Source organism: Saccopteryx leptura, chromosome 2 (genome assembly GCF_036850995.1).
Source record: "Saccopteryx leptura isolate mSacLep1 chromosome 2, mSacLep1_pri_phased_curated, whole genome shotgun sequence".
NCBI lineage: Eukaryota > Metazoa > Chordata > Mammalia > Chiroptera > Emballonuridae > Saccopteryx > Saccopteryx leptura.
In genome coordinates this window covers 147,750,299-147,768,104 of record NC_089504.1, presented here as the reverse complement: position 1 = coordinate 147,768,104, position 17,806 = coordinate 147,750,299, and the positions used below count along the sequence as shown (strand labels likewise).

General features: G+C 38.6%; 1 protein-coding gene across 2 annotated transcripts in view; it reads left to right on the top strand.

Moving 5' to 3' along the window:
* The window catches only part of SLC38A1 (solute carrier family 38 member 1), an 82,784-nt gene that overhangs the window by 32,504 nt on the left and 32,474 nt on the right, over positions 1-17,806 (top strand). For both annotated transcript variants that reach the window (XM_066369026.1, XM_066369027.1), the window contains 2 exons: positions 2,880-2,955; positions 3,244-3,359. In XM_066369026.1, coding sequence (XP_066225123.1) covers positions 2,880-2,955; positions 3,244-3,359 — 192 coding nt within the window. The remainder of the gene's footprint in view (positions 1-2,879; positions 2,956-3,243; positions 3,360-17,806) is intronic.

Genomic DNA, 17,806 nt, shown 5'->3' with positions numbered 1-17,806 from the left:
AAAAAGCTAGCCCTCTCTTCTGATATCTTTGCTATACCTTGAAGAAGATTCTATCACTTCTTCTTATATTCAGATTTTAAGTCAGAAAATTCTTTTCTTGCTTTAATAGCTCCAGTTCCAATGAAAGTCCAGATTTCTCCTGTTTTAAGTCGAATTTATTCACCAAGTAAAGTTTTGCTTACCGCACAGTCTTCTCTTTAAATGCCTGCCGTTTCTGTAATTCGTTCATGTTCTCCAGTCTCTTTACTTGCTTCTTTCCTCCCATTCTCTTTTCCTTTTTTATAGAATGTTAGAATATTAAAAATAGCCCGATTAAATAGAGTCTTTTATTTAATGGCAGTTTTATTTTGGAAATCAATTTCATTTGAGTAAGTTCAGCACACACATTTTCTCGGGCTGTCTGTGTGAAAAGGAAGGCTGCTTCCTTGCTCCTTTCTAGCCAGATCTGTGGACCACAATTGTGGCAAGATTTAAAATGTTAGGGGCAAAAGAAGGGCCAAACACTATACAACTGCCAGATTGGTCTCCAAGGATACCGCCTTCATTATTTCCTTCTCTTGTAATACAATTTCTCAGGCCTCTGGCTTTAAGTTTCCTCTGGCTAATCCATCCCAATAATGGTTTTTCCTTCTCTGATTCTTTATCTCATCTCAATTTTGCACAGCCCAACACTCCTATTTTGGTGTTGGCTGGTGTGGTCTCTCCTGTTTCAATCAACCAAAGATTTCACCTTCATTTTAATTCCTCATAGTAACTGACCAGGTCCTAGGAAAAGGCAGATGTTGGAGGGAATAAACCACAGATTGGGCTGCTTAGACTAGGAATGGTCTCACAGGAAGTCTGTGTATGCATATGTCTTGTCTTTATTTTATCTTGGCAAAATAATGCAAACTTGGAGAACTATTGCCAAGGAAAAGCCTGACTCCTTGGAATAAAGATGAAGAAGATAGTTGAATAAAGCCAACACTGATGTACATTTTCCATTGAAAATTGTTTATTAAGCCCTGGCTGGTTGGCTCAGCGGTAGAGCGTCGGCCTAGCGTGTGGAGGACCCTGGTTCGATTCCCGGCCAGGGCACACAGGAGAAGCGCCCATTTGCTTCTCCACCCCTCCGCCGCGCTTTCCTCTCTGTCTCTCTCTTCCCCTCCCGCAGCCGAGGCTCCATTGGAGCAAAGATGGCCCGGGCGCTGGGGATGGCTCTGTGGCCTCTACCTCAGGCGCTAGAGTGGCTCTGGTCGCAACATGGCGACGCCCAGGATGGGCAGAGCATCGCCCCCTGGTGGGCAGAGCGTCACCCCCTGGTGGGCGTGCCGGGTGGATCCCGGTCGGGCGCATGCGGGAGTCTGTCTGACTGTCTCTCCCTGTTTCCAGCTTCAGAAAAATGGAAAAAAAAAAAAAAAAAGAAAATCATTTATTGTGAAACAGCATTATTAAGGAAAGTATATGAAAATATAATGTATACTTTAAAGATGTATACTTCTTCAAAATAATGCAGTTCAAGTGGCTTTATGTTTATTAGTGAAAAACTTATGTGATTAGTTCTTACTAAAGCCATATAATAAAATTTCCAGAAGCAGAGCTCAGAAACATACCTTTACATGTTTTATGAATACATGCAGCAATTTGCTAAATACCACTAATTATTTTAATGGTAAATTTTCTTTAAAAATTAGAAACTAAGGCCATAAATTTCTGATGTTAATTCTGAATATGGTTCTTAGAGCATTCTGAATTCCTTCCTTATAAATTTACAGATACTGTATTTCCCATGTATAAGATGCTCCCATGTATAAGGATGCACCTTAATTTGGGGGCCCGAAATTTGAAAAAAAATTATTACATAAAGTTAATGAACTCAAGTTTTATTCATCATAGAATTCATACAACTCCTCATCACTGTCAAAACTCCCATCCATTAGCTTGTCCTCATCTGTGTCTGATGATGAATTATTGTCTTCATATATTGCCTTGTCCTCAGTTCCATCTATGGCATTTGAAATGCCATACTTCTTAAATGAAAATCTACAACCACTGTATAAGATGCACCCAGTTTTTAGACCCCAAGTTTTTCCGAAAAAAGTACGTCTTATACATGGGGACATGTGGTAGTTTATTACACAGATCCCAGCTGTGACTCTTTCCCATCCCAAGTCCCACTCCCCGCATGGAGGGGAATGATTAACATTTGCTGCTCTTACACTATGCCTAGAACTGTACTAATGATTTAATTGTTCCAATAATGGCATGAGATAGTGTAGTAGTGTTACTCTAATTACACAGAAGACACTGAGGTAGCATGCCCAGGCCCTCATAGCCAGGGAGCATTTGATCTCATGTTCCAAATCCTATGCTTTTCTTAAAGCCCTAGCTCTGCCCCTAACCATGAACTAACTAACGCCCTGCCTCCCCCACCACAATTTTCTCTTCTGAACCTCCCATAGCTTAGTGTCTGCAAATTTATTGCATACTCTCATGTCTCCCTCATCACCTTGTCTAGTGACTTGCACATGGCAGGTGACAAAAAAGAATTTGATGGGGAAAGAGCTGTTTCCTTTTTTGCAGGGAAGAGAGGGTTCCTATTTTAATAACCTTGTTCTCTATGAGTAGGAGCTCAGGAGAAATCCTGTACCCCGTATTCTTTTACATGACAGCTTTATAGTATTTTTGACATGATCTAATTTTTACTTAGAGAAAAATCTATGTAAAAGTTAACTTACATGGCATATAGCATTTTAATTTACTAGTATTAAAATGATTTGAAATTAGATTGATAACTTTTCATGTGTTATATGTTTTAGTAAGTAATAAATCACTTAGATAGAATGTTAAGCTTCAAATCATTACCATGAAGTTAAAATGCATTATACATGTCTTTACAGCAAGTTCATATCCGACCGCGAAAGTAGAAGGAGTCTCACAAACAGCCATTTGGAAAAAAAGAAATGTGATGAATACGTAAGTGTATTTAGAATAATTATGCTTATTTTTTAATTGCATAAATTGGGACAGATGTTTTTAATTCATGCAGCATAGTACCAAAGGCATAGCTACCTATATTCACCAGGATGCCCCTCAGATCTTTTGTATTTTCTCTGGAAACCCATTAAAACATAAATAAACTACTAAGGAAAGATTTCTTGAATTTAATTTGTGTTGGTTCTTAATAGTGCTTTAAAGGCTTTGGTGTGATGAACAGCTTTGGGGACCGTTTTGCTTAGTGTGAATATTTGTCTCTTTGTTCAGATTCCAGGAACAACCTCCTTAGGCATGTCAGTTTTTAACCTAAGCAACGCCATTATGGGCAGTGGGATTTTGGGACTCGCCTTTGCGCTGGCAAACACTGGAATCCTACTTTTTCTGTGAGTATTGACATTGCAGTATTTTTCAATTTTAAACTCTTATTTCCTGTATGTTTCTGTTCAAACACAGAAGAAATTGGAAATATTTTTTTTATGTTTTTACTAACTTGGCTAAGTTTCCAGTGCATACTTTCGTATTATTTGTTTGAATGATTTTCCAAGAGGTACCTAATGTTTGTAAGAAAGTGGAAGAAGAAAATCTTATTAGTCAAAAATAGCAAAATAGGCATTTATAAAAAAAGATTCAAGATTCCAAAATAGCCCATTTTGTATTTCTAAACTCATTACCTGTCATTTTAAGTATCAGTTAAATGGTTAAAATATTAAGAGGTACTTAATCCAACCAGTCATCACTATGGTATTTAGATTGCTATGGAACATGTACTAGATCCATAAGTAATTACAAATTTGTTTGTGGTAAATATTCAAGAAGCACAGAAGTTGTCAGTGTTTTAAAGATGAGAAATTAACATGTACTTTTCCTCTGAGATTCAATGAAAAGAAAATGGAGAGTTTTCTTTTTTTTCCTGTTTTTCTTTTTGTGACAGAGACACAGAGAGAGAGTGACAAAGAGAGGGACAGATGGGGACAGACAGACAGGAAGAGGGAGAGATGAAAAGCATCAATTCCTCGTTGCAGCACCTTAGTTGTTCATTGATTGCTTTCTCATATGTGCCCTGACCAGAGGGCTACAGCAGACCGAGTGACCCCTTGCTCAAACCAGATGAGCTTGCGCTCAAGCCGGCAACCTCGGGCTTTTGAACCTGGGTCCTCCACGTCCTAGTCCACCGCTCTATCCACTGTGCCACCGCCTAGTTAGGCTGGAGAGTTTTCTTTTAAAATAAATTCATCTCAGCTTTGGGCGGTTGACTCAGTGGTAGAGCATTCGCCTGGCATGTGGAGGTCCCAGGTTTGATTCCCACTCAGGGCACATAGGAGAGGTGACCATCTGCTTCTCTAACCCTCCCTTCCCCTTTATATTCTCTCTCTCTCTCTCTCTCTCTCTCTCTCTCTCTCTCTCTTTCTTCTCATCTCACAGCCATGGCTGGATTCAAGCAAGTTGGCCTCAGGTGCAGAGGATGGCTCTATGGCCTCTCAGGTGCTAAGATATCTTGGTTGCCAAGCAACAGAGCAATGGCCCCAGATGGAGCCATTGTCTGGTAGGGGGCTTGCTGCGTGGATCCTGGTCAGGGCACATGTGGAAGTCTGTCTCTCTTCCTCTTCACTTCTTGGTTAATAAAATTAATTAATTAATTAATTAAAACAAATTCATCTCAAACTGTTGAGTGACTCTTTGTGCCAGTGTACAGAGGGCTTATTTATGGTTGGAACAAGGTGAAGACAGATCTTAGAATGTCTACCAGGAAAATTCTCACCCAGCCTGATTCTCATCTTCTCAAACCTCCAGGAGTATCAGTGATGCTTTGCCTGATAAGGCATGGAAAAAATCCCCCCAGGATCTTGTCTTTTCTCTCTTGCCTACCTTAATGCCCTTCATTGGCCTTGGTCAGTGGTCCTTATTGTCAGGTCATTTTGATAGAAGCATCATTTCCTTAGTAGCAGTGACCAGAAAGGCTACTGACCCTAAAAATGGTGTGTATTCCCTTAGGAAGACATAGAAAACCCCATCCCATTACTCAAGGATCAGAAATTCCCATCCATGCTACTTCATATTGTCCCAGAACATGAGGGATTAATATTCTGATATTGTGTGTAAACCCACTAGAGGTATCCTTCCTAGAATTAAAACAACTCTGTGTAGTGAATTCAATACACTTCTTCCTTATTGTCAACCTAACTCAGTAGTAAACCCAATTGTAGCTTCCTCTTTCTTGCCCTGAGTAGCTCTATGTGGCCATTCTGCTTATGTATATATTGAGCCAAGTGCCAGATTATAGGGTAAAATCACTGACTTGGACAAAATATTTTTATTGTGATTTTTTTTGTATGTGTGAAACTGACCCTCTGAGGATAGCTGCACTTCTGATTTTCAATGCATTGACATGAAACACCTGACTGCTCTTCCCAACTCCTCTTTTGAATGTGTATGCAGTCTTTAGCAAGTTAATTAATTTGAACTTCAATTTCCTACTCTTTAAAATAAGGAAATTACACTAGAAAAATCTCAGAACGCTGCCAACCTCCAAAACCCTCTGGTTCTGTGATTATTTTTATTAATTCCAAAGCTGGAATTATCTTCAGTTCAGAAATGTTTTTACATTTTTCTTTCTTTCTTTCTTTTTCTTTCTTCCTTTTGTCTTCCTTCTTTCCTTCTTTCCTTCCTTCCTTCCTTCCTTCCTTCCTTCCTTCCTTCCTTCCTTGTTCTTTTCTTCCTTTCTAGTTATTGTAATATGTTAAGTAATTATATGTTTACATAAGGTAGAGTCAACTCTTTGATAATGATAACACTCTTATAGCTCTTACTTTGTGCCAGGTATTACTCTAAGTGTTTTTTGTTGAATTCTTAAAGTCTATGAACTAATAAGTATTATTGTTAGTTCCCTGTTTTACAAGTAAGAAAACTGAGACATACAGAGTAACTTCTATTTTGAAATCTTTATTTGTCATTATTCTGGAAATTCCCTTCATCTCTCTTCTCTGCTAGAGCCTTTGTTTCCTGTATTCCAGTTCTTCCTCTTTCAGTATTTACTTCCTTGCTTTTGTTGTTGTGAAAGGATGAATAGAAATAAAAATTTTGAGGCCTTCATGTCTGAAAAATGTCTCTATTCTACCTTCACCTTTGATTGATTGTTTGGTTGGATATGGAAGCTCTAGATTTGCAATAATTTTCCTTCAGAATTTTAGAGGTGTTGCTTCAGTGCTTTCCAGTTTTTTTCTGTTGTTAAGTCCTATATGCTTCTGATTCCTGATCTTTCAAATATAGCCAGGTTATTTTTTTTTTTAATTCAGTGAGAAGATGGGAGGCAGAGACAGACTCCCATATGTACCCCAACAAGGGTCCACCAAGCAAGCCCACTAGGGGGTGATGTTATTCCCATCTGGGGCATTGCTCCATTGTTCGGCAACCAAGCTCTTAGCGCCTGAGGCAGAGGCCATGGAGCCATCCTCAGTGTCTGGAGCCAACTTGCTCTAATTGAGCCATGGCTGCAGGAGAGGAAGAGAGACAGAGAGAAGAGAGAGGGGGAGGGATAGAGAAGCAGATGGGCACTTCTCCTGTGTACCCTGACTGGGAATCAAACCCGGGACATCCACACACCAGGCCAATGCTCTACAACTGAGCCAAGGTTTTTGTTTTTAATGGAAACTTGTCAAATTTTTTGGCTTTCAATATTCTGCAGTTTCACATTGATGTGTCTTGATGTGGTCCTGTTTTGACTATCGAGTCAGGAAGTTAGTACATTCTTTTATTTTAGAAATTCATGGTTTTCAGTTTGGGTACATTTTCTTATATTATTGTGCAGGAAAATTCCTTTTTCCTCTTTCTCTTTTCACTCTTTCTGGAACTCTTATCAAGATTTTAAACATTCTAGACTAGTCCTTTAACTTTTTATTCTTTTCTTTATTTTATTTGTATAATTTTTCACTGTACCTTCTGGGATATGTATTCATTTTTTTCCTCAACTCTTTACAGAATGTTTTATTTTTTTATTTCTGTTATTGTTTACTTACAATAGCTGTTAAAACTATTTAAGTTGGCCCTGGCCAGTTGGCTCAGCGGTAGAGCGTCGGCCTGGCGTGCGGGGGACCCGGGTTCGATTCCCGGCCAGGGCACATAGGAGAAGCGCCCATTTGCTTCTCCACCCCCGCCCCCCCTCCTTCCTCTCTGTCTCTCTCTTCCCCTCCCGCAGCCGAGGCTCCATTGGAGCAAAGATGGCCCGGGCGCTGGGGATGGCTCCTTGGCCTCTGCCCCAGGTGCTAGAGTGGCTCTGGTCGGGGCAGAGCGACGCCCCCTGGTGGGCAGAGCGTCGCCCCTGGTGGGTGTGCCGGGTGGATCCCGGTCGGGCGCATGTGGGAGTCTGTCTGACTGTCTCTCCCCCTTTCCAGCTTCAGGAAAAAAAAAAAAAAAAACTATTTAAGTTTTCCATTTTTTATATTATTTTGTTTCTGTTTTATAATTTTGTTGTCTTCTTTGAGGATTCCAAAGATAGTTTTCTGTATGGAAAATTTCAAACATACAATAAAGATAACATTATAAAAGATTTCTGTTTCCTTCATCTTATGGCCATGATTGTTTAGACCAGGGATAGTCAACCTTTTTATACCTACCGCCTACTTTTGTATCTCTGTTAGTAGTAAAATTTTCTAACTGCCCACCGGTTCCACAGTAATGGTGATTTATAAAGTAGGGAAGTAACTTTATAAAATTTATATAGCAGGCCCTGGCCGGTTGGCTCAGCGGTAGAGCATCGGCCTAGCGTGCGGAGGACCCGGGTTCGATTCCCGGCCAGGGCACAACGGGAGAAGCGCCCATTTGCTTCTCCACCCCTCCGCCGCACTTTCCTCTCTGTCTCTCTCTTCCCCTCCCGCAGCCAAGGCTCCATTGGAGCAAAGATGGCCCGGGCGCTGGGGATGGCTCTGTGGCCTCTGCCTCAGGCGCTAGAGTGGCTCTGGTCGCAACATGGCGACGCCCAGGATGGGCAGAGCATCGCCCCCTGGTGGGCAGAGCGTCGCCCCTGGTGGGCGTGCCGGGTGGATCCCGGTCGGGCGCATGTGGGAGTCTGTCTGACTGTCTCTCCCTGTTTCCAGCTTCAGAAAAAAAAAAATGAAAAAAAAAAAAATTTATATAGCAGAGTTACAGCAAGTTAAAGCATATAATAATAATTACTTACCACGTACTTTATGTCAGATTTTTGCTAAGTTTGGCAGAATAAATCTTTATAAAACAACTTACTGTAGTTCAATCTATCTTTTTATTTATACTTTAGTTGCTCCGCTACCGCCCACCATGAAAGCTAGAATGCCCACTAGTGGGCGGTAGGGAGTAGGTTGACTACCACTGTTTTAAACAGTCCTCTCACCCAGACTCTTTTTTTTTTTTTTTTTTGTAGCGATAGTGAGAGGGACAGTGAGGAGGTAGAAAGATGAAAAGCATCAAATTGTGGCATTTTAGTTGTTCATTGATTACTTTCTCATATGTGCCATGACGGGGGGGGGGGGGGGCTACAGCTGAGCCAGAGACCCCTTGCTCAAGCTGGCGACCTCGGGGTTTCAAACCTGGGTCCTCAGCATCCCAGGCCAATGCTCTTTTCATTGTGCTGCTGCCTGGTCAGGCTCACCCAGACTATCTTGAAGCAAATCCAAGCTATCATAATTTTATCCATAAATATTTTAGTATCGTTCTCTAAAATATAAGAACTATTAAAATAACTATAATATGTCATACCTAAAAAATTAACAACAGTTTATTAGTATCATCAAATATCCACAGTATTTAAATTGCTCTGATTATCTCATTTTAAAAAAATAATTGGATTGTTCAAATCAATACTTAAAGAAAGTCCATAGAGTGCAATTGATTGATATGTGTTTTAAGTCCCTTTTAATCTTCAAGCTCCTCTATTTCCCTCTCTTTTTTTTTCCATGCAATTTATTTGTTGAAGAAACTGGACTGTTTGTATACAGTTTCCAACAATTTCAATTCTGCTGATGGTATTCTTATGATGCAAATTTTTTTGTTTGTTTTGGAATCTGTCTTTTTGTTTTAGAATCTTTCCTTATTTGTCTACTATATTGAAGAATGGGAAGGGAAGACAAATTTAATTTGAGCCTGGTACACTTTAGTGGGGCTTGTTGAAAATAGCATCCCTTGAGGTGCTGTTAATAGTTCTACTTGGGGAACCACCAGTGTCAGTTTCTCTTTGGCTGTTCAGATCACCCAGAGATCTTTCAGTCACCTACCTGGTAGGTCTGGGCTTTACTGTCATCTTTCTGGTAACCACATGGAAGAAAAGAGTTGATGTGACTACTTCAGCATGCATGTATTCACCCAACACCAGTGTTCAGTCTATAATACCCTCTTCCCCATAACACACATTCTGAGTCCCTCACCCAGAGACATACATTTTATACTTTAGAGAATGTATCTTGAGACACGTATCTTTTGACAGAATGGAAGAGGAACAGTCACTCAGCATTACAGAGTAGGTGCCTAGTCTGGGGAATTTAGCTATTTCTTAAAAGAAGTTCAACATACCCTCTTTATTTTCCCTTCCATTGTTACCTACTTCCAGTAATGCCACCAGGGTCTTTAGGGAATTCTGTGCTATAAATTACATTAGTCTTGGCTTTCGCCACTGCCAGTTTAAGATTCAGCTCTGCTACTTTCCAGCTTTTGTTATTGTTGTTTCCTCTCGTGTTCTTACTATCCTACCCTAGCGGTTTTATGCCTAATAAAACAAAAACAAAATTTACTGGGATATCAGGAGGGAATAGTAATAAATTTTTTTTAAAAAAGCTTTTAAAAATATTTGGGTTTTTTTCTTTTTAATTTTAAAATTTTATTTAGAAAATTAACTTTAACAGGGTGACATTGATCAATAAGAGTTACATAGGTTTCAGGTAAACATTTCTATATTGTTTGAATTGTTGATTATGTTGTATACCCATCACCCAAAGTCAAATCATTTTCTATCATCTTATATTTGTCCCTCTTTACACCCTTCCTCCACCCCTCCCATGTCACCCTCCCCTACATCCCCTTCCCCCTGGCAACCACTTCACTTTTATCTGTGTCCATGAGTTCAGTTTTATATCCCACCTATGTGTGAAATCATACAGTTCTTAGCTTTTTTCTGATTTACTTATTTCATGCAGTATAACGTTCTCAAGGTCCATCCATGTTGTCATAAATGTTCTCTTGAGAGAAGTGTCTGATCAAGTCCTCTCCCCATTTTTTAATTGGATTGTTTGCTTGTTTGTTGCTGAGCTTTATGAATTCTTTATATATTCTAGATATTAACCCCTTATCAGAGCTGTTGTTTGCAAATATCATCTCCCATTTAGTTGGCTGCCTATTTGTTTTGTTGTCTGTTTCTTCTGCTATGCAGAGGCTTTTTAGTTTTATATAGTCCTATTCGTTTATTTTTGCCTTTACTTCCTTTGCCTTTGGGTCAAATTCATAAGTTGTTCTCTATAGCCAAAGTCGATGAGCTTAGTACCTATGTTTTCTTCTATCTAACTTACTGTTTTGGATCTTATGTACTGCTCACAAAAATTAGGGGATATTTCAAAAGGAATATGATGCAATAAAAAAAAGAAGCATTTGATTTTTTTATTAAACAAGAACATCAGAAAAGCAAACAACAAGTCAAAGAAAGTTGTTTGGTTATGCAAATGAAATGCAAAACTAACTTTTATTTCATTGGTAAAAATGCGCTATACAAAAGGCTGAAAGTACTGGAGTATCTGCACATTCCCTGACCCCCCTAATTTTTGTGAGCAGTGTATTTAGGAATTTGATCCATTTTGAATTAACTTTTGTGCAGAGGGACAAACTGTAGTCAAGTTTTATTCTTTTGCATGTGGCTTTCCAATTTTCCCAGCACCGTTTATTGAAGAGGCTTTCTTCATTGTGTGTTTTTGGCTCCTTTGTTGATGTTGAAGATGATTTGTCCATATATATGTGGTTTTATTTCTGGGTCCTCGATTCTGTTCCATTGGTCTATATGTCTGTTTTTCTGCCAATATCATGCTGTTTTGATTATTGTAGATGTATAGTATAATTTGAAGTCAGGTAATGTGATACCTCCAGCTTCCTTCTTTTCCTCAGAATGTTTTGGCTACTTGGGGATTTTTATATTTCCACACCAATTACAAACCTGGCAATTTTTTGTTCTATTTCTTTTTTTAAAAGATGGGATTTTGATGGGGATTGCATCAAATTTGTATATTGCTTTGGGTAATATGGCCATTTTAACTATGTTGATTCTTCCAATTCATGAACATGGAATATTTTCCATTACATTGTGTCTTTTTCTATTTCTTTCAGTAATGTTTTGTAGTTTTCAAAGTATATAGGTCCTTCACATTCTTTGCTAAGTTTATTCTTAGGTATTTCTTTTTTGTTGTTGCAATTGTAAAAGGAATGGGGGGTTTAGTTCATTTTCTCATGTTTCATCATTGGCATATAGAAAAGCAGTGAACTTTTGTGTATTGATTTTATATCCTGCAACTTTACTGAATGGTTTATAGTTTCTAATAATTTTTTTGGTGAAGTCTTTGGGGTTTTCTATATACAGGATCATGTCATCTGCAAAAAGTGATACCTTTAGTTCTTCTTTCCTGATACGGATGCCTTTGATTTCTTTCTCTTGTCTGATCACTCTGGCTAAAACTTCCAGAACTATTTTGATTGAATAAGAGTAGAAAGAGTGGGCAGCCTTGTCTTGTTCCTGATTTTAGAGGAAACACCCTCATTTTTTCACCACTTGGTATGATATTAGCCGATAGTTTGTCATATATGGCCTTTATTATGTTGAGGTACTTTCCTTCTATTCCAATTTTGAGTGTTTAAACATAAAAGGATGTTGTATCTTATTGAATGCCTATTCGGCATCTATTGATAGGATCGTATGATTTTTGTTCTTTGTTTTATTGATGTGGTGTATAATGTTGATCGATTTCTATATGTTAAACCAGCCTTGTGCTTATGGACTGAATCCCATTTGATCATGATGTATTATTTTTTAAATGTGTTGTTGCATTCAGTTTGCTAGTATTTTGTTTAGGATTTTTGCATCTGTATTCATTAGAGCTATTGGTCTCTAGTTTTCTTTTTTTGTGTTGTCCTTGCCAAGTTTTGGTATGAAGGTTATGTTGGCCTCATAAAATGTGTTGAAGAGTAGTGCTGCTGCTTCTATTTTGTGGAAGACTTTGAGAAGGATAGGTACCAAATCTTCTTTGAATGTTTGGTAAAATTCACTAGTGTAACCATCTGGTTCTGGACTTTTGTTTTGTGGGAGGTTTTTGATAATTGTTTCTATTTCTTCCCTGCTTATAGGTCTAATTAGATTTTCCACTTCGACATGATACATTGTGTTGTCATTTTCATTTGTCTGTATATATCTTTTGATCTCTACTTTTATTTCTTCTTTGAGCCAGTAATTTTTTAGAAGTATGTTGTTTAATTTCCACATTTTTGCAGGTTTCTTTACTTTTTTTTACAGTTGAATTCTAATTTCAAAGCCTTATGATCAGAAAATGTACTTGGTATAATTTCAATCTTCCTGAATTTATTGATGTTAGTTTTGTGGCCCAATATATGGTTTATCCTTGAGAACGTTCCATGCACACTGGAGAAGGATGTATAATCTGACATTTTGGGATGAAATGTCCTATAAATGTCTATTATGTCCTTTTGGTCCAGAGTGTCATTTAAGGCCAATATTTCTTTACTGATTTTCTATTTGGATGATCTATCTAAAGCCATCAAAGGTGTGTTAAAATCTCCAAGTATGATTATATTTTGGTGCTCCCTAGTTCATTGCATATATATTAAGAAATGTTATGTCTTTTTGATACAGTGTCCCCTTTATCATTATGAAATGTCTGTCTTTGTCTCTCATTACCTTTATTGTCTTGAAATCAACATTGTCAAATATGAGTATAGTTACACCTGCCTTTCTTTGGATATTATTTGCTTGGAGAATCATTTTCCAACCTTTCACTTTAAATCTACTTTTGTCCTTGCAGCTTAGCTATTTCTCTTGAAGGCAGCATATGGTTGGGTTTTGCTTTTTGATCCAATCTGCTACTCTGTGTCTCTTTATTGATGAGTTCAGTCCGTTTACATTTAGGATAATTATTGACACTTGAGGACTTCCCATAGCCATTTTATGTTTTGTTTTCTGGTATCTCTGTGTCTTGTTTGGTTCTTCTCTTTTTTGTTTCTGTCAGTTGGGTTTTTTTGGCCATATTCCATACTTCTTTCCCCTGTTTCTTCTTTTTTTAAGCTGCATGTTTTAGTAGTGGCTTTTTTGTGGGTGGTTTCCATTAGGTTATTAAGAGAAAAATGTTCATATATGCAAGAGTCCTTTGTCTTGTGAGCGCTTCTGCACTCCATCCTCCTTTGCTACTGCCAATCTTTATTCTCTCCCCTTTTATGTTATTGTTGTCACAAACTATCCTTGTTTTTATTGTGACCTTGTTAGAGCTTTTACTTGCAGTTTTGATTAGTTTTGTTCTCTCTATCTGGTTGAATAATCCCCTTAGTATTTCTTGCAGTGGGGGTTTTCTGATGATAAATTCCCTCAACTTCTGTTTGTCTGTAAAAAAAATTTTATTTCTGCTTCATATTTGAATGATAACTTTGATGGATATAGTTTTCTTGGCTGGTAATTCTCCTCTTTCAGTACTTTGAAAGTTTGGGTTCATTCTCTTCTGGCTTGTAGAGTTTCTGCTGAGAGTCTAAAGGGCTTTCCTTTATATGATATGTTATGTTCTTCTTTTTCCTAGCTCCTTTGAGGATTCTTTTTTTGTCATTGATTTTTGGCAATTTTATTATGATGTGCCTTAGAGTAGGTCTGTTTGGGTTGTGGTAACTCAGTGTTCTGTTTGCTTCTTGGATTTAAGGCTCTAACTCTTTCTTTAGGTTTGGGAAGTTCTCATCAATTATTTGTTTGAATAGGCTCTCCATTCCCTTCTCCCTCTCTTCTGATGATGATACATCCATTATTCCTATATTACTCTTTCTGATAGAGTCAAACAATTCTTGTAGAGCTTTCTCAGTGTTTTTAATTCATGAGTCTCTCTCCTCTTCTCTCTGTAGCATCTCTAATTGTCTGTCATTGATGTCACTGATTCTTCCCTCTCTCTGGCTTGTTCTGTTAGCTAAATTTGCTACCTCAGTCCTCACTCAATTCATGTATTGAGTTCTTCATCTCTGACTTTAAAGTTTCAATCTCTTTGGTGAGGTATTCGTTTTGTTCATTAATTTGTTTTCTGAGTTCATTAAGTTGCCTATTAGTGTATTCTCACATCTTGTTGAGTATATTCAGAATTTCAATTTTGAATTCTGTATCATTTAACTTCAAGGTTTCCATGTGGTTGAGATTTTTTTCTGGAGATTTTTCATTTTCTTTCTGAGCTACATCTCTGTCTTGTGTAGCCATGGTATTCAATTTCTTCTTCCTTGATGGCATTTGAGAGTGGTATTATTAATAACCCTAACAACAACAAAAAACTAAAAAATTAAAAAATACAATAAAAATTTTGGCAAGTAAAGAAGAAAAATCACAGGAAGAAAGAATGAAACCAAATAAAAAATAAAAAACAATACACCCACAAAAAATAATATTAAAAATATAAAAATTAAAGAAAATGAAATTCAAGAGAAAAAAAAGAAGATAAAAAAAGGAGAAAGGGGAAAGGAAGAATAAATTTTAGTTTTGAGTTTCTTCCAATAGTTATCAGTGTATTATAGTTTTTAGCTCTGGGCTGTCTACTGAGATGTTGCTGTTGCAATGATGTAGGCAAGGCCATAGTCACATTAGTGGGTGGGGCGTGTTGCAAGGGCTTTACAGCATCGGCCTTATGGCCCCAGCTTTATGACTTTGGCTTTACATCTTCAGCTTTACAGCTTTATGACTCTAGCAATGGCAATCTCAGGCTTCTAGGTGCTCCTGCCCACATCTCAACAGACCTTTAGTCCACGTGGTGCATAGACCTTTCAGGTGTGCCTATGAACCCAGCTGGGGGTTTTTTTTGCTGTGTTATAGTTGTTCAATTTCTTGAAATTTCAAGGGGAGAGATCAGGACTGTCTCTCATGCTGCCATTAATCTGACATCATTGTCAACTCCATTTGTTTCACATTCTAGCTTTTGGGCAATTTCTCAACTCAGTAACTTTTAGTGAACACTTTAATTGGGTCCTGTGAGGCTCACTGACATCTGTGAAGTTGTGCTCAGAGTCTTCAGTAGGAGGCTAAGGTCAGAGCCTAGCACCTTGAGCTGGGCTCTGAGGATCCAGTTGTGAAACAATCACAGTGTGTTGCTCCCAAAGAATTTACAACCTGACTCCCAATGGGTACATGACAGACAAAAGATTAGGAACCCAACTGTATAGCAAGGACAGTCACTGGGAAACACATGGCTGGCCAGAACTGTGTACATCCCTGCATGCCACTCAAATAGTAGTAAATTCTCATATCCCATCTATGACTCCTGGAATTCAGTTGCTTTTTAAGTATACTGCTCCAGGGATCATTGATTTCTTATCTCATGATGCTTCCATTTCTAATTGAGAGCAAAGAATTGAGTAAGCTTGAGTTTCATAATTGCAGAAAAATTTCCCCTGGATAAAACATTTTTAGATCTTTTGATTATTTGCAAGATGCATGAATAGGAAGCACAGCTCACCAAATCTTCAGGTTAAAAGCTCATAAAGCTAATTGTATACAAAGACCCAAACTTCTAAGTTTCTCACAAAATGTAGAGCTCTCCTACTTCAGAACAAGGACTCACTCTGTGTGTTGTAAAGCCAGCTGCTCCCACAGCTGCTCAAAGCCAAGAAGCAGTTGGCAGGATCAAGATATTTCATCTGGTACAGGGCTCTGGTCCAGACTCATATTGGCCAACACGGAGAAAGAGTCCAAGCCTGTCCAGCTTCTTTAGAAAAGCAGCTGGGAAGGCTCCTCTGTGTCTCCCTGAGGCTGAGCGCAGGCTCTCCCCTGGAGTCATCTGGAAAGTTGCTGGGGTGATTTCTTTTTCTTGGATGAGTTTGGGGCTTTTTTTATTTTTTATTTTTTTACCTAACCATAATGGTTGTCATCTCTGTTTAACACACATCTGATTCAATTAGGGCAGATTCAGTGAATTTTGCCCTATTGTAAGAATGCTGGGGGATTTTGTGTTTTCTTGAATTCTAAGCCTTATAATGCTGTCTGAGTGCGATGGTGGGAGGCTCAGTTTAAATTTGTTCTGAAGGTGTATGTTCTCTGTTGGAAACAAAATGGGGCTGTATCCTGAAGTGGCAATTTAGGAATGTGCTGAGGCCCCAGTTTCTCAGGGTAAAATGTACCTGTTGAATGAGTTTTCCTAAGAGTGGGGATCCAAGGAAAAGGCAGTGGGTTCTGAAGAAATCTCCTTCCGCTGTAACTTCCTTTTCTGTTGCTTCCCCATAATTCCATCAAAGCAAAAGTAGGAATTGGCATGAAAGTAGATATTGGCATGGAAGACGGTGGGTTTTGTTTCGTTTTATTTTGTTTTATATTACCATCTCCCTCACTCCAACCCAACATCAAGAAAGTTACATTTTCTAAAGGTTTCTATTAAAAGCATACATTTTATAGAAAATTAATCTCTTTAGAACATATCATCTCCTCATAGTGTTAGGTAAATGAGAGGTTTATTGCACTATACAGAATCTGATAAAGCAGTAAGTGCTTTATATTTTTTTATAACTTCTTAGCATGTATTATTATTTTAATAATGTAGCCCTTGAGTTTAAAACCATGAATAAGGAGAATGTTTCTCATTACATTTTTGAGAGATCAAAAAGCTATCATAGTTTATTGTGAACACTGAGTTTGTGAACAATCTGTTTGAAATGATAATTGTGAAACAACCTCTGTATAGAACAAAAGCTTATATTTTATTTAGGTTGATTATAATCCCAGACTTCTGTGGGTCTTGTTTTCCATTTTCTATCTCACTTGGGTAGAGTTTGTGAGAATAAAAAATATAATGTATAAAAACACACTTTGAAAAGTGCATGCAAGAAGACATTTATTAATCAATATCAACCCCAGGCCCTGGCCGGTTGGCTCAGCGGTAGAGCATCGGCCTGGCGTGCGGGGGACCTGGTTCGATTCCCGGCCAGGACACATAGGAGAAGTGCCCATTTGCTTCTCGACCCCCCCTTCCTCTCTGTCTCTCTCTTCCCCTCCTGCAGCCAAGGCTCCATTGGAGCGAGGATGGCCCGGGCGCTGGGGATGGCTCCTTGGCCTCTGCCCCAGGCGCTAGAGTGGCTCTGGTCGCGGCAAAGCGACGCCCCGGAGGGGCAGAGCATCGCCCCCTGGTGGGCAGAGCATCGCCCCTGGTGGCGTGCCGGGTGGATCCCGGTCGGGCGCATGCGGGAGTCTGTCTGACTGTCTCTCCCCATTTCCAGCTTTGGAAAAATACAAAAAAAAAAAAAAAATCAACCCCACAGGGCTGCGAGGGCTGCTGTGGATGAGAAGTCAATGAGAGAGAGAGAGGCCTCCAGGAGTGCCTGTATAGTAAATGCTTGTTAAAGTATTAAATAGGTAGTCACTATAATGGTTAAAATTTATAGAATGGTAACTATACAGGGTGAGGCAAATTAGGTTTATAGTTGTGAATACACATAACTGCAGCACAGAGTTTATTCTTGTATTATTATTTATTAATTATTGTATTATTTTCTATATGAACAAGTGTAAACCTACTTTTGCCACACACACACCCCATATATGCCATATTGTCTGGTTCAGTCCCTACCAGGAGCACGATGAATATCAGTGCCATTTTAC